Raw genomic sequence first — 17478 nt, forward strand, 5'->3', positions numbered from 1 at the left:
AATACAGATTACAAGCTTATTTATAGGCAGAACAATAAGAAAAAACAAACATGAGATAATCTATCATTTATTTGCAAATCACAAAATGTATCACGAAAGCTCCAAAGTCAAAAATCTTCAAGCCTGATATTTGAACAGTTCACCCATGTGTTTCGGCTGCTCAAGTTTATCCTTTCAACATTAATGAGATTATATATAGCAGTCTCGTGAAACAAATGAGACTTTTGTGCATTTCCTTTCGTTATGGGATTTTTTTTAAAATTTTTTTTATGGGTATTAGTTACTACTGAACTGGAGATTACATATGTCAGGAATGAAGAGGCCGATCCGGCTCACCCACCTCCATACGGATGGCTTGGATCGAATTTGAGCGCATACATATCGCATAATATCTGAATTGTCTATTGCTTGATTAAGATCCGAGTCACGCATCGATTGCCGAGATAAACGTCCGGATCCGCCGCTCTGCACCGCTCTACATGGAGATGCTTGGCAACATCTCCCATTCCTCGTAGAACACTCATTGTTAACCAAAAAATGGCAACTACAAAAAATTAGTGATTTTTACGATGGGAATGAGTAATCTATGATCTATAAACTGTAACGGTACAGAGTAATGTTATGGAGAAAACCAATGTGCCTCCTTAAAAGGGTGAAAATGTCATGATAAAGAAAAATGCGATTGTAAAATTGGGAATTGAGTGCATGTAAACTAGCTACGCATCACCAATTCACCAGTTCACCAGTACTTGTTAACAAGTTCTGTGTAACTATTTGAGACGCTTTCCGTATTGCCAATTCAAGTTACGAAATGCAGCTTAGGAACGATTTGATACAGTCGGTGAAAAAACAGAATAAAAATTGAACCATTTCGAGTTTTATTACTAGATTGTTGCGCATACTCATGTCTCAAGTCATATATGGGTGCTATACTTCTGTGTTTTTCCTACAGGTCCCTGTTGGCAGGGCTACCCTTGGTCGTATCATGAATGTTATCGGAGAACCCATCGACGGGAATGATGAACTAAGATAGATTACTATCCTAAACTTCGCATTCATTTTCTTTTCTTTCTCAATTGGAATTGCATAGTGTGGTCTTGGTTTTTTCGTAAAAGAATCAGGAATGGTCGGCTCCCAGTCACTCCTTCTAATTCCTCTTCTTACTTCTAATTTTTTTCCCTATCCCAAAGAGTCCGACCACCATCTTCCAATCCATTGCGAAGCACTGGCTTTTGTTGAGCAGTCAACCAAACAAGAGATCCTTGTCACTGGAATCAAGGTTAGACGTTATTCACCAAGGAGTTTTTTTTTTCAGTATTTCGATAACATTTCTTTCTAATATTGTCTTCTTTTAGAGCATTTGTTAACAAACAAGAAGTGGTCCAAGTCACTATAGTTGATCTCCTACGTGTTTCAAAGGCTATCTGATGCTTCTGTATATCTTCTGCTAGCTTGATATATTTTTGTTATTTTGCACAGGTTGTGGATCTACTTGCTCCATATCAAAAAGGTGGAAAAATCAGGGCTGTTTGGAGGCGCCGGTGTTGGGAAGACAGTGCTTAGTATGGAACTAATCAACAATGTTGCCAAAGCTCATGGTACTGTTCACTACTGTCTCTACTGCAATGAGTTGTTCACTTCTTTCTGCTAACTTTATCCAAATGCTTGTTTCCCTTTCCAATCGGGTGGTTTCTCTGTGTTTGCTGGTGTTGGTGAGCGTACTCAGAGGGAAATGATTTGTACAGAGAAATGATTGAGAGCGGTGTAATCAAGCTCGGCAGCAAGCTGGTAAAATGTGCTTCCATTTGTCTTTTGAACATGTGTTCTGTTTCGTTTCAATGGATTACTGAATGTCCAATGTTATAAATTTAGGGTGAAAGCAAATGCTCCCTTGTGTATGGTGAAATGAATGAATCTCCTGGTGCCTGTGCTCGTGTTGCTTTAACAGGGCTGACAGTCGCTGAGCACTTCTGAGATGCTGAAGGGTAGGATGTGCTTCTGTTTGTCGACAACATTTTCCGCTTCAATCAAGTAATGTTTCTTAGCAAGTTTCTTTTAATGCTCTGTTTGTTTTGACAGAAAACGATTATCATACTTCCTAGTTCTTGGTGCGACCAGAAAATGGGAGTCACGAGAACATGTTTCCCTTGCTCTACGAAAATGATTTGATTTTAGAGAAAATGTTTAGAGTTTTTAGAAGTGGAAAACGTTTTCCAGATTTGCATTGCTACCACACCCTTGGTCACCACCAATACCACAAACCACATGCACCACCCGGCCAGCCACCATATACCACCATTGTTACCATGGCCAGATACATCGTTAGTTTCATCACTTTCATGGTTGCAACCAAATACAAGAAACCATTTTTCGCGAAGAACAATTTTCACTGAAAAATATTTCTCAAGAAATGTTTCTAGATTCCAAACAAATGGAGTGTAAATGATGTTTTCTTGGTTATTCCCAGGCCAACTCCGAGGTGTCTGCCTTGCTGGGTCACATTCCATCTGCTGTTGGTTACCAGCCAACTTTGGCTTCAGATCTTGGTGGCCTTCAGGAACGAATCACTGCAACCATGAAAGGATCCATTACGTCTGTCCAAGCCGTGTATGTGCCTGCTGATGACTTACCAGATCCTGCCCCTGCAACCACTTTTGCCCATCTCGACGCAACCACTGTATCGTCTTGACAGGTATATTTGTATTCAAGTTTGAACGAAGCAAATCGTATCGGCGAATCGAAAATGTTATATTCGGCTGTTGGTGAGCTTTGTCCGTTGTTACTGCAGATTTCTGAGCTGGGAACCTATCCTGCCGTTGATCTGTTGGATTCAACATCCCGCATGCTTTCTCCTCATATCCTAGGACAAGAACATTACAACACTGCCCTTGGTGTACAAAAGGTTCTCCAGAATTACAAGAATCTTCAAGATATCATTGCCATTCTGGGAATGGACGAGCTCAGCGAAGATGACAAACTTGTCGTTTTTCGTGCTCATAAGATGCAGAGGTTCCTGAGCCAGCCGTTCCAAGTTGCAGAGGTGTTCACCGGTGCCCCCGGAAAGTATGTGGACTTGAAAGATACTGTCACAAGTTTTCAGGTAATCCTATTAAACTGCAAGCTGTTTAAACATTAGAACCCTACCTTCATCTGGTAGAAGTTTCTGTTTCTGGCTATTTATACAGCTTTTCCATCCTTTTGTGATTCAGAAATGATACGGTCCAGGAAAACAAATGAATGGTCCAGATTTAAAGAAACTCTTCCAGGGAAGAGTTCTGGACCGTTGATTTGTTTCCCTAGAGGGTTTCCTGTTTGGGTGTCCTGGACTGTACTACTCCTGCTTGTGATTGGCCTTATGACACGAGAGGTTTTCTGTTCATATTTGGGCAGGCTGTTTTGGATGGGAAGTACGACGACCTTCCAGAGCAAGCATTTTATATGGTTGGGGGAATCGATGAAGTCCTAGCAAAGGCTGAGAAGATTGCCAGCGAGAATAAGTGATGATTTTACCTCTCTTTTTTCTGCCTCTTTTTCGTTAATCTGGTAAAGTTATACTATGTAGTTCGTAGGGGAGCGAAACGAACAGGGTGAGAGTATCTTCAGTGTTCTTTCATGGTTTGTTTTCATTGTCTTTTTCCTTGCTTTAATTGGATTTAACAAACTGCTAGCATGACACTAGAAGTTTTTCCCCTTTCCAGTTACTTGAATTACTACTGGAGTGGTATTGCTTCCAGTTTTTCCTTCCCTCCCCTTCGCCAACGTACAGATTGCTTGGTTCAACTATTTTGTACGTAAACGAAGAATTCACAGATTTTGTAGGTATGAAAGTGACACCTAAGGAAAATTTCTAGGGAATCTGGGGAGAAGAACAGTGAAAGGTGTGCAGTTTGTGGAGTTGGAGGACACGTACGTAATGGGGTGGTAGCTGTTTTTGGGTGTTTTTTTGGTGTTATAGTGTCCAATACATCCCTATAGTTAACTGTTTTGTATTGTGGTGGTGTTTTTTTAAGAGGGCATTACATGACAGGGCTTAAAAAAAGGGAGACACCAAAGTGGTGCTCTCCCTCTCTATATATTAGATATTAGATTACTACTGGAGTGGTATTGCTTTCAGTTTTTCCTTCCACATTTTCCCCTTCACCAACGTACAGATTGCTTAGGTCAACTATTTTGGTGTTATCGACTCTGGTTGTCGGTTGTCACCCTCTTCTGGTGCTTTTCAATTTTCAACACTAAGCTTCCTGGATTCGCCTAAATTTTAGTAATAGGAATTGCTGTGTTACCTTACGCAGAAGAATCAACATCAAAACCGGATTGTGAGAGATACGGAGTTCGAACCCTATCATCTGTTTCGTAGCAGCTATAAATTAATACCATTCGACGACTAAGACAAGATATCCATCGGAGTATCACACAATCACTGGACTTGTCGTATACAGAAGCCAAGTTTTAAATGAGGATAAGAGATCCTTGCGCGACTGAACATCAGACCCTAGCTAGGTTCCTTCCGAAAGTTCTTTTGGTTATCAATGGTCGCCTCACTTGTGACGGTCTTGACGGACAATCTACGTACAATTGTATATTGACATATGTGGGGATTGATACACGATTGCAACTCTCACAATGAAATGAAAGAAATACATAAGCAACTTCTAGTGGAAAATGCTGAGATTCTAGTTGGTGGCTTTGCGGCCGAGAAAAGCGAGTCGCAGAGCCTCTTGGTGTTTTTCGTCGAATATGAACATATTCTATTGAAGTTGTTTCTTGGGGAGAACCAAACAGTCCCTCCAATGACTTCCCCCGAGTTATCCTCGACGAATCCCTCTATCATAGCTCCAGAAAGGTTTTGTAGACATTAGAGAGATTGAAGGTATTTTTGGTCGCCCCTCAGGTGGTTATAAGCCAACTTCTCGATTCTCCCAATTTGAAATATCATTTTCCAAGCTTGGTTAGAAAACTTAACGAGCTTTAAAAAGATATTCAAGCGGTTTGTTATTCAACAAACCGATGTCAAATGGGTTTTTAACGAGCAGGATATTACCAAAAAACACAAGTATGGATTTAACACCCCATCAAAAAGATTATGCAACTCCCTTGAATATTTGTATTGTCACAATTGGAGGAAATTTTGTGGCTTGATCACGATTATTCGTGTTACTACTTTTTTCGACTAGCGGGAAGTTTCATCACGCAAGTGGAATCTTCTGGAACATATCAATAACCAACTATTATATTACGTACTCCTCAATCGGCTTTTGTTTTGTATCTTTTTGTTGGAAAACATGCATTTTGTACACAAAAGAAATTGTATTTTCATAGATTAATTCCTCTATAAAAAAAAAAATACACCAATTGAAAATAGCTTAATAAAGAAAGTCAAACTATTAAAGAGTCAAATGATAGAAAAAACCGATTCAATAAATCATGATCTCAATTCTCAACTGAACCTGCTAACCACAAATACATTTGTGCACAGATTGTGCACAGATTTTGTTGTGGGGCCCACCACATGTCCTACACAAATGATCCGAGCCGTTCATTAGATGTAAAATATTTTTTTAAGGGTCATCATAAAAAATAAGCTCAATCTAATACCTATAGGTGCTCGATCCAATCATCTAAATTTTCATTCAGATTTTCGGGTAATGAAAAATTAGATGATTAGATCAAGCACCTATCGGTATTGGATTGAGCTGATTTTTGTGAGAACCCTTGAAAAAATATTTTACATTTAATGAACAGTTTGAATCGTTTGTGTGGAACCTGTGGTAGGCTCCACAGCAAAATCTGTGCACAAATTATCTGTGTACACAGATTATTTGTGTGGATAGATTTACCGTTCTCAACCCATAATATGGAAAAAACCTAGCTGTCACTGAAATGGTCTCTAGAGATATGATCATAGTGATATTTACTCTCTCCGTCCCAAAATATTTATCCAGTATGTAAAATGAGATCTAAAAAATAATGCATTTTTTTTAAGAAAAAATTCAAACTTTTTTCATAAATTAATAGAACTCGTCGATATCTAGTAAATTGTTAAAAAAATTTGTGCAAATATTGTATTATTTTTACGTTCTCGTTTTGCGGACCGACAAATATTTTGGGGCAGAGGAATTATAAATTTTACACAATATCACATGTTGGGAAGTTGGGGGCGTGCTGTGTACTAACACGGTGTTGTGCGATTTCAACAATCTAAAAGTGCTTTGAATAGTCCACATTTTAAAAAACTTTTTCAAAAATTTTTTATTTTAACCCGAATCACTGATTACCGAAACGGACGGTCCATATAGTGCACAGTACATTGCACAACACAGTTTCCGCTTCTATTGGGAAGGTTTGTATGAACCTCACATTAATTTATGGTTCTATAGTATTTAAGAGCATCACTTGACGGTACCCTCAAACTACAAAATAATTACACAAGTATACGAGAGATCAACTCTGTTTGAACCAGTCCGAAGCCGAGCCGATTCCACCGGTAAACATGCAAGACTTCCAAACTAACCGGAACTCTCCTCTCTTCCCCACCCAAAAAAACATCCATGTTTCCCGTCACCCAACCTCTATCCCCACTAACCAACTCTCTCTCATCCCCATGACTCTCTCTCCTCCCCTACTACAAACTCGGATCCCTCCCAACCACTCTCCACCCCCATAAAAAAAAAAATACCCTCCCTTCCCGTCTTCTCCACTGACGCACCTCACTCATGGCTTCAAGAAAGCTCCTCTCCTCCCTCCTCCGCCCTTACCTCCGTCTCTCCTCCGCCTTAAAGCCCTCGATTACTATCAAACCCCCTCGCCCTTCCCCAACCGGGTTTTTCTTGAACCGGTTGGCGGACTACGCCACCTCCGCCGCAGCAGCTCCATCCGCTCCGCCGCCGCCATCCGCACAGAAGAAGGCGTCACCTGGCGGCGGGAAAGTGACGAATGAGTTCACCGGTGCCGGGGCCGTGGGCCAGGTGTGTCAGGTGATCGGGGCCGTGGTGGACGTCCGGTTCGAGGCGGGGGAGTTGCCGCCGATACTGACGGCACTGGAGGTTTTGGATAATGAGGTGAGGGTGGTGCTTGAGGTGGCGCAGCATTTGGGGGAGAGTATGGTGAGGACCATTTCTATGGAAGCGACTGAAGGGCTTGTGAGAGGTCAAAAGGTCCTCAATACTGGTGCTCCCATAATGGTAAATTGTTGATTCTTGATTAAGTACATTTTCTTGTTGGGCCTTTGTTTGACCGGTTATGAGCGTCTGATCTCCTGTTTTTACAGGATATAAATTGTGGGCTATAAAATAGTAGTAAATGAAAATATCTCAAGCCCGCCCTTAATTTTTTACCCAATTTTGAGTAAAAGTTTCATTTGGTATGAAGCACTAACAAGTTCAAATCTAGGCATAGATTTGAGTAAAATGTTCATTAATGGCATAGTGAGGGAGAAAATGGCCTTCAAAGTTTGAGTAAGGGTTGAGTAACGCTTGATTTTTGGCTTAAAATGTGAGTAAAACTTAATTTGATTTAGGTTTGAGTCAAGGGTTGAAGTGAGGCTAAGTTCCGCTAAGCCTTTTGGGCTTTTCGAGAGTTTTGTTCTTATTGCCGAGATGAGCGTCCGAATCGGCCGCTCTGCACCGCTCTTCATGGAGATGCTTGGCAGCATCTCCCATTCCTGGTAGAATACACATTGTTAACCAAAAAATGGCAACTAGAAAAAAAATAGTGAACTTTTACAATGGGGATGAGTAAACTATGATCTGTAGACTGTAACGGTACAGGGTGATGTTATGGATAATACCAATGTGGCTCATTAAAAGGGTGAAAATGTCATGATAAAGAAAAATGTGATAGTAAAATTAGGAATTGAGTGCCTGTAAACTAGCTATACATCACCAATTCACCAGTTGTTAACAAGTTCTGTGTAACTATTTGAGACGGTTTCGGTATTGCGATTCAAGTTACGAAACGCAGCTCAGGAACAATCTGATACAAGTTCGGAGAGTTCTATAACCACCAAAGGAAGGCGAAGAGTCGGTGAAAAAACGGAATAAAAATCGAACCATTTCAAGTTTTATTACTAGATTGTCGCGCGCATACTCATGTCAAGTCATATTTGGGTACCGTACTTCTGTGTTCTTCCTACAGGTCCCTGTTGGCAGGGCTACCCTTGGTCGCATCATGAATGTTATCGGAGAACCCATCGACGGGAATGATGAACTGAGTAAGATTATCATTCTAAACTTCGCATTCGTTTTCTTTTCTTTCTCAATTAGAATTGCATAGTGTCTTGGTTTTTTCGTAAAAGGAATTAGGAATGGTCGGCTCCTGGTCGCTTTGTTAAAATCCTTCTTCTTTCTCTTCTTCTAATTTTTTTCCCCTATCCCGAAGAGTCCGACCACCATCTTCCAATCCATCGCGAAGCACCGGCTTTTGTTGAGCAGTCAACCGAGCAAGAGATCCTTGTCACTGGAATCAAGGTTAGCTATTCACCGAGTTGTTGTTTTTTCACTATTTCGACGACATTTCTTCCTGTTATTGCCTTCGTATAGAGCATTTTATAGTAACCAGTGAGCCCGTCGTTAACAAACAAGAATTGGTCCAAGTCACTTTAGTCAATCTCCTATGCGTTTCAAAGGTTATAATATGATGCTTCTATCTTCTGCTAGCTTGATATATTTTGTAATTTTTTCGCGCAGGTTGTGGATCTACTTGCTCCATATCAAAAAGGTGGAAAAATCGGGCTGTTTGGAGGCGCAGGTGTTGGGAAGACAGTGCTTATTATGGAACTAATCAACAATGTTGCCAAAGCTCATGGTAGGTTTACTACTGTCTCTACTGCAATGAGTTGTTCACTTCTTTCGGCTAACTTTATCCAAATGCTTATTTCCCTTTCCAATCAGGTGGTTTCTCTGTGTTTGCTGGTGTTGGTGAGCGCACTCGAGAGGGAAATGATTTGTACAGAGAAATGATTGAGAGCGGTGTTATCAAGCTTGGCGACAAGCTGGTAAATGTGCTTCCATTTCTGTCGTTTGAACGTGTGTTCTGTTTTGTTGCGATGGATTACTGGATTTTGAATGTCCAATGTCTTTAGGGTGAAAGCAAATGCTCCCTAGTATATGGTCAAATGAATGAATCTCCTGGTGCCCGTGCTCGTGTTGCTTTAACCGGGCTGACAGTCGCTGAGCACTTCCGAGATGCTGAAGGGCAGGATGTGCTTCTGTTTGTCGACAATATCTTCCGCTTCACTCAAGTAATGTCGCTTAGCAAGTTTCTTTCAACGCTCCGTTTGTTTTGGCAGAAAACGATTATCGTGTTTCCTAGTTTTTGGTTCGACCGGAACATGAGAGTCACTAGAATATGTTTCCCTTAATCTACGAGAAAGAGTTGATTTTAGAGGAAAATGTTTCGAGTTTTTAGAAGCGGAAAACGTTTTCCAGATTTGCATTGCTACCACACCCTTGGCCACCACCTATACCACAAACCACGTGCGCCACCCTGCCAGCCACCATATACCACCATCGTTACCATGGCCAGATACATCATTAGTTTCATCGCTTTCATGGTTGCAACCAAACACGAGACATTTTCCGCAGAGAACAATCTTCACCAAAAAATATTTCTCAAAACATGTTTCTAGGTCCCAAACAAATGGAGTGTAAATGATGTTTTCTTGGTTATTCCCAGGCCAACTCCGAGGTGTCTGCCTTGCTGGGTCGCATTCCGTCTGCTGTTGGCTATCAGCCAACTTTGGCTTCAGATCTTGGCGGCCTTCAGGAACGAATCACTACAACAAAGAGAGGATCCATTACGTCTGTCCAAGCCGTGTATGTGCCTGCTGATGACTTATCAGATCCTGCCCCTGCAACCACTTTTGCCCATCTCGATGCAACCACCGTGTTGTCTCGACAGGTATATTTGTATTCAAGTTTGCACGAAGCAAATCATATCGGTGAATCGAAAATGTTATATTCGGCTGTTGGTGAGCTTTGTCCGTTGTTGTTACTGCAGATTTCTGAGCTCGGAATCTATCCTGCCGTTGATCCGTTGGATTCAACATCCCGCATGCTTTCTCCTCATATCCTAGGACAAGAACATTACAACACTGCCCTTGGTGTACAAAAGGTTCTCCAGAATTACAAGAATCTTCAAGATATCATTGCCATTCTGGGAATGGACGAGCTCAGCGAAGATGACAAACTCGTCGTTTCTCGTGCTCGTAAGATGCAGAGGTTCCTGAGCCAGCCATTCCAAGTTGCAGAGGTGTTCACCGGTGCCCCCGGAAAGTACGTGGACTTGAAAGATACTGTCTCAAGTTTCCAGGTAATCTTACTAAACCGCAGGCCATTTAAACATTACTGGAACCGTACCTTTATCGGGTAGAAGCTTCTGTTTCTGGCTATCTATACAACTAATTTCCATTGTTTTGCGATTGGCCTTATGACACGAGAGGTTTTCTGTTCGTATTTGGGCAGGCTGTTTTGGATGGGAAGTACGACGACCTCCCGGAGCAAGCATTTTACATGGTTGGGGGAATTGACGAAGTCCTAGCAAAGGCCGACAAGATTGCCACCGAGAATAAGTGATGATTTTACCCTTTTTTGCCCTCTTTTTTTTACCCTTCCCCAAACCCGCAACGACGGGAGCCTCATGCACCGGGTTTGCCCCTATGCCTCTTTTCCATTATTCTGGTAAGTTATGTACTATGTAGTTCGTAGGGGAGCGATACGAACAGGGTGAGATTATCTTCAGTGTTCTTTTTTATGCTTAGTTTTTCATTGTTTTTTTCCTTGCTATCATGACAGTACAGTACTGGAAGTTTTTCCCCTTTCCAGTTACTTGAATTACTACTGGAGTGGTATTGCTTTCAGTTTTTCCTTCCACATTTTCCCCTTCGCCGACGTACAGATTGCTTAGTTCAACTATTTTGGTGAGATGCCATGTTAGGTAAATGATCATATCAAAATTGAAATTGCTGTTATCAAGTCTGGCTATCGGTTTTCACCCTCTTCTAGTGGTTTTCAATCTTCAACACTAAGCGTCCTGGATTCACCTAAGCTTTAGTAGTAGAAATTGCTGTGTTACCTTACGCAGAAGAATCATATCATCTGTTTCGCAGCAGCTATAAATTATTACCATTCGACGACTTAGATAAGATGTCTGTCGGAGATTAACCCACCATGAGGATAGGAGATCCTAGCTCGACTGAACATTAGACCCTAGGTTCCTTCACACGTTCTTTTGGTTTATCAATTGTCGCCTCACTTGTGACAGACAATCTATGTACATTGATATGTGTGGATAGATTGATACACCATTGCAACGCTCAAAATGAAATGAAAGAACATAGGCAACTTCAAGCGGAAAATGCTGAGATTTTAGTTGGTGGCTTTGCGGTTGAGAAACACAAGTCACAGAGCCTCTTGGTGGTGTTTTTCGTCGAATATTATGAACATATTCCATTGAAGTTTCTTGGCGAGACGATCAAACAGTCCCTCCAATGACTTCCCCGAAGTTATCCTCGACGAATCCCTCTATCATAGCTCCAGAAAGATTTTCTAGACAGTAGAGAGAATAAAGGTAGTAGTATTTTTTGTACCCCAGGTGGTTATAAGCCAACTTCTCGATTCTCCCAATCCGAAAATACCCATTTTCTTAGCTTGGTTCAAAAGCTTAACGAACTTTAAAAATATGTTCAAGCGGTAGGTTATTCAACAAACCGATGTGGAATGAACTTTTAACGAGCAAACACAATTATGGATTTAACACCCTATCACAAAGATTAAGTGGAGTTTTCTGAAACATATTAGGTACTCCTCTGTCCGCTTTTGTTTTGTCTCTTTTTGTTGGAAAACATGCATTTTGTACACAATAGAAATTATATTTTCATAGATTTATTCCTCTAAAAATAATACATCAATGAAAATAGCTTAATAATATCTTTTCATCAGTGTAAGTTTTCGAATAAGAAAAGATTCATGAGAAATTCTTTTTATTGGTCAAACAGAAGGGAGAGGAATGAAAGAAAACATCACGTACCCCCATGAATTTGACGTAAAGTTTAAATATTAATAGCAACAACTAATATACTGACTTTCGCCGAGGTCTTATAATCTCTGAGCACGGTTCCTAATAAATTATTATTTTTATTTATCTAACTCCACTCATTACTTTGAAAAACCTCCTCCAAAAGTTTAAAACCCAGACCGAACCGGGCCAATGTTTTCCATTAATGAAAAGAAGCTGTCAATAGATGTTTCTTCTTGGTTTGTACATTTGAATTTGAAGCATACTTTCCAGCCCCAAATTGACTGCCAACTCTAAGGTCTTCCAGCTTTATATATATAATAATATCGCCACATAAATACACTTGCGATTTGTATATGGAAGCATCTAGAAGTACGTTACGGCGTCAACACGTACATAGTTCATACGGGGATTAAGAGTCAAATGATGGAAAAAAACCAATTCAATAAATCATAATCTCAACCTATAACATGGAAAAAAGTATATAAAACCTCAACGACTCCAAATACTCTTCAGGACTGGGGACCATTTCTGTATATTATGCGATACCACATGTTGGGAAGGTTCGCGTTCTATAATCCTTATTGGTTGAGCATGCATACATGCCCTCAGGGTGGAGGTGTAGGGGGAATACAGCACATGCTGCCCCCGTTTAATTTTTAAAAAAAAATTATACGTCAAGGGAAGTTAATTAAATACTTATTGATATTTGAATAATTTGATTTTTACCCAAATATGAGAAAACAATAATTAAGAAAATAAATGGTCCGAATCGTAACGATATTCAGTATCTCAAAGAGTTCCATTTGAAAACTATTACTCCCTTCATCCCTAAATAAGTGTTTAGTTGCACTTTTTTATATTATTTTTAAATTAATAATATATTTCAATTTATACTGTTTTTTATAATTTTTAAAACTTTGTCTAATTGAATCAATTGAGATTAACAAGATCTATATTGCATATAAAAAAGCAATATATATTTTTTAAGAAAATAAATGGTCTGAATCGTAACGATATTCAGTATCTCAAAGAGTTCCATTTGAAAACTACTACTCTCTTCATCCCTAAATAAGTGTTTAGTTGCACTTTTTTATATTATTTTTAAATTAATAATATATTTCAATTTATACCGTTTTTTATAATTTTTAAAACTTTGTCTAATAGAATCAATTGAGATTAACAAGATCCATATTGCATATAAAAAGGCAATATACTTTAAAAGATATAAATATTTTTTTAAAATATCTGAAATAGTAACATGGACATTTATAAAGAGACGAAGGAAGTACATGATAGTTGGACCCAGGGGCGGAGGTATGTAAGGGCCCGGGGGGGCCCTGGCTCTCCGAGCGGCCTAGTTTTAAAATTTTTTATTTTATATATACTTGATTTTAAATATTATTGATAATTATTCGTGTATAGTTACTTATAATCTTAATAATTTTGCTTCGATTTGATAAAAGACTGGTTATTTTACATTCTCATTTCTCAATTTCAGTTTAAATAACCTAAAAAATCAATTCAATGTACAAATGTAATGAACTGAAAAATAAAAATCTTATGATATAATAATTATAAGTTCTGATAAAAAATATATGTCACTGGTTCTCCCGGTAACAAAATTCTGGCTCCGCCACTGGTTAGACCAATCCTCTAATTTATTCTTTTTCGACAAAAACCAAAACCCACTACGTAGCCTACCTCTACGTATGTATAACTTTTTTCTTCGTACTTTAAACGAACAACTTGCAACAAACACAACTCCGTAGTAAACTTCCATGGAAGAGCCCTGTCCCTATCCAAATCCTGCCTTCTCCAATGCATATATGGCCTGAGTTTAACCAATTTGATTGCAGAGAGTTGGCAGAGTCCTCCTCGCGGGGAGAGTTCGGACCCACCGTCGAAAGTTTTGACTTCAGAGGATCTGTCATCATCATTCTCCTCTCAGAAACAAACTTTCGTAATTTAGGGGTTATAGGAAAATATCCAGAAAAACAGGGGAGAATGTGAAAGCTACTCGAAACTGTGGCACAAATAATGATCTGGTGACGCGCCACAGAATATGATGATGAAGCTTGCTCATTTCCAGCCCACCACCGAGCCTCTATTTTGGGCAAATTTCACTGACCTCCCCTGAGGTTTCTGAAATAACACTGTCCTCCCCTCCTTTACCTGAAAATACCAAGGAACCCCCCTCTCCTTTAATTAGACGTTAGAAAACGGATGGAAAAGATTATTTCTCTCTCCACCCACTACTAAAACTAAACTAAACTCCCAACCAAATAAAACCATGTCATTGTACTATAATTTTTACAATACCTATACTATTCTCACCAGACTCTTTACCCCTCTTATTTATAAAATATAAAATACAAACATCACTATACTTTGTACCCGTTTCACTTTGAAATTTTGTCCTTATTTAAAAGGATTCACATTTGTTAATCTTCTATCAAATTTTTATGAATTATTAGTTCGTCTCGATAAGAGGAATTGAAAAAGTAAAAAATTAAGATTTTTTCCAAATATTTTGAGAAATTCAATATTTTGGGTAAAAATAATAATTTTTTGCTCTTTTAATTCCTCTTGTTGAGATAAGCCAATAATCCACAAAAATTTAACGCAAAACTTGCAAAATACGAAAAAATTCAAATATGAACAAAAATCAAAAAGCCTAAAAATCCTACAAACAAACCCCGTAAAAATCAAAAAGCCTAAAAATCCCACCAACAAACCCGTACCCTCCATTGCCAATAGTTTGTTTTTTGGTTTTTACAGGATTTGTTTGTGAAATTTTTAGGCTTTTTAGTTTTTATTCATATTCGAATTTTTTTCATGCGGACTTGTTTGTGGGATTTTTAGGCTTTTTTATTTTTGTCTATATTTGAATTTTTTTTGTATTTACTAGTTTTGTGTTAATTTTTGTGGATCATTGGTTTGTCTCAACGAGAGGAATTAAAAGAATATAAAATTATTACTTTTATCCAAAATATTGAATTTCTCAAAATATTTGGTAAAAGTCTTAATTTTTTACTTTTTCAATTCCTCTTATCGAGACGAACGAATAATTCAAAAAAGTTTGATAGAAAATTAGCAAATGTGAAACCTTTTAAATAAGGACAAAATCTCAAAGTGAAACGGGTACAAAGTGTAGTGATTTTTATATTTTATATTTTATAAATAAGAGGGGTAAAGAGTTTGGTGAGGGTAGTATAGGTATTGTAAAAAATACAGTACAATGACATCGGTTTTGTTTGGTTGGGAATTTAGTTTAGTTTTAGTAGTGGGTGGAGAGAGAAATAATCTTTTCCATCCGTTTTCTAACGTCCAATTAACAGAGAGGGGGGTGCCTTGGTATTTTCAGGTAAAGGAGGGGAGGGCAGTGTTATTTCAGAAACCTCAGGGGAGGTTTCTGTTCGTGTCAGAAACCTCAGGGGAGGTCAGTGAAATTTGCCCCTCTTTTTTCTTTTTTTTTTTGGCCCCAATAAATAATTAAACAAATCACGACAGATTACTTATAGGTGCAAATTTTTCATTTTTTTGTTGACGGTAGGAGGTGTCTGGATCAACTTATGCACATCTTAACTAATTACATCCCCAGTCCAATCATAGGCATAATACCGTCTATGCTGAGACTAGAGAATTTACAAGAATTATTTTAGATACTTTATTGGGGCATAACTATAAGGCTCTATTCTCTTAAGATTCTTATTTTTTAAATATTTATTTTTCGTTTTATGAGACAAGTCATTCTCTCATAATACATTTTCTTTAATTCATAATATATTTTCCTTGGCGGAACGGGGCCTAAGAATCGAATTCTAGTCAATTATGTAAGGAGTAACGTAATCCATCAACTAACCAGACTAATTATGGGGATTAATTAGGTCCAAATTCATGTACATGTGCACCGTACGTCCACGTAAAAGGCGCAAGAATGTTGGCAACGCAAGAATGAACAGTGTTTTTTTAGCATAATAATAAATAAATAAAAAGGGCTTGGTTTACATGTAAATTGCTATTCCTCTTACACACCCCCGGCCCCCCCTTTCCCAGATTTACCCCCCCCCCCCCCCCCCCCCCCCCTTTTTTTTCTTTCTTTCTTTACCGTTTGTTCTTTTCTTTTTCTTTTTTCCTTTTATTTTCAGTTTGGTTTTTTTTTTTTCCTTTTCTTTCTTTTCAGTTTGAATTTTTTTTCTCTTTAATAATAGGTTCAAGTTTAATTCTAGACTTTGTAAAGTAATTGAGAGAAAAAAAAGTATTTCAATTGATTATGTTTATCCGACTGTTTTATTTTTATTTTTTTTCCTTTATAGATTAAAAAATATAGTTATGAAAATAAATATTTTAATTTTCAATCCGTTTGAACTAATGCAAAGATGTTATTTTTCTGATCATTTCATCCTAAATGGTCGTAATAAATTTTTGCTCCAAGGCCTTTCAATGAACACCCTAAGAGAGTCCTTAAATTAAATAATGAATCTTAGGATGCTCGTTGAAAGGCCGTAAAGCAAAAAATTCATTAAGATTACAATTAGTGTTTGGGAACTAATTACGAAATGTATTTTGCAAACGACATACTAATTCAGAATACAAATGTTATATTTAGGATTACTTTTTTTTAACTATAGTACAATTTAATAAATTTGTTAACCATTATTTAGCATAGATCCTCTTAACTGATTCAGTAGTATGTTGCTTCAAATTACGTTTCTACTCCATATGATTGCAAATGGCTGGTTTCTATTTTTTTTTTAAACTAAAACGGAAACGTTTTAGGGGCTTCGTAGGGGCTACTGTACCAATGGGGACAGCAAAGTTCTCGGGCCCTCCTACTTTTTAATTTTTTATTTATTTAATTACTTATATCTTATTTATTTAATTTCTATAAATACACCATTTGTATATTTAAAAATATAATTCAAGAATTAAGTGCTTTAATTTTCAATTCAGTTAAATCAGAGCAAAGATCATTTTATTATTATTATTTTATTTTAAATGGTTATAATGAATTTTTTGGTTTAAGGCTTTTCAACAAACACCGCTCATTATTTAGTTTCAAGACTCTCTTAGGGTGTCCATTGAAAGGCTTTGAAGCCAAAAATTTATTATGACCATTTAGGATGAAATGATCAGAAAAACAACATCTTTGCATTGGTTCAAACGGATTGAAAATTGAAATACTTATTTTCGTAACTATATTTTTTAATCTATAAAGGACAAAAAAATAAAAATAAAACAGTTGGATAAACATAATCAATTGAAACACTTTTTTTTCTCTCAATTACTTTACAAAGTTTAGAATTAGACTTGAACCTATTATTAAGGAGAAAAAAAAATTCAAACCGGAAAGAAAGAAAATAAAATAAAATGAAAAAAAAAAAACCAAACCAGAAATAAAAAGAAAAAAAAAAGAAAAGAACAAACGGTAATAGGTGGAATAGCAGGTCTCGGTTTACATTA

General features: G+C 37.8%; 1 protein-coding gene and 1 pseudogene across 1 annotated transcript; both read left to right on the forward strand.

Moving 5' to 3' along the window:
• The first annotated feature begins 811 nt into the window (after positions 1-811).
• Positions 812-10877, forward strand: LOC131302858 (ATP synthase subunit beta, mitochondrial-like; annotated as a pseudogene).
• Positions 6634-10877, forward strand: LOC131302604 (ATP synthase subunit beta, mitochondrial-like). The gene is made up of 9 exons (XM_058329323.1): positions 6634-7181; positions 8134-8209; positions 8377-8465; positions 8685-8802; positions 8889-8992; positions 9080-9238; positions 9673-9897; positions 9997-10308; positions 10461-10877. The coding sequence occupies exons 1-9, from the start codon at positions 6714-6716 to the stop codon at positions 10569-10571; spliced, it is 1662 nt and encodes a 553-aa protein (XP_058185306.1). The 5' UTR covers positions 6634-6713; the 3' UTR covers positions 10572-10877.
• Positions 10878-17478: the final 6601 nt, after the last annotated feature.

Source organism: Rhododendron vialii, chromosome 10a, assembly GCF_030253575.1.
Source record: "Rhododendron vialii isolate Sample 1 chromosome 10a, ASM3025357v1".
NCBI classification, from domain to species: Eukaryota; Viridiplantae; Streptophyta; class Magnoliopsida; order Ericales; family Ericaceae; genus Rhododendron; species Rhododendron vialii.

Excerpts from the sequence above, each read along its gene's own strand:
- LOC131302604 (XM_058329323.1), top strand. The coding sequence starts at position 6,714 with ATGGCTTCAAGAAAGCTCCTCTCCTCCCTCCTCCGCCCTTACCTCCGT. Across the intron at positions 8,466-8,684 it reads TCCTTGTCACTGGAATCAAG|GTTGTGGATCTACTTGCTCC; the intron begins GTTAGCTATTCA and ends TTTTTCGCGCAG. Across the intron at positions 9,898-9,996 it reads CCACCGTGTTGTCTCGACAG|ATTTCTGAGCTCGGAATCTA; the intron begins GTATATTTGTAT and ends TTGTTACTGCAG.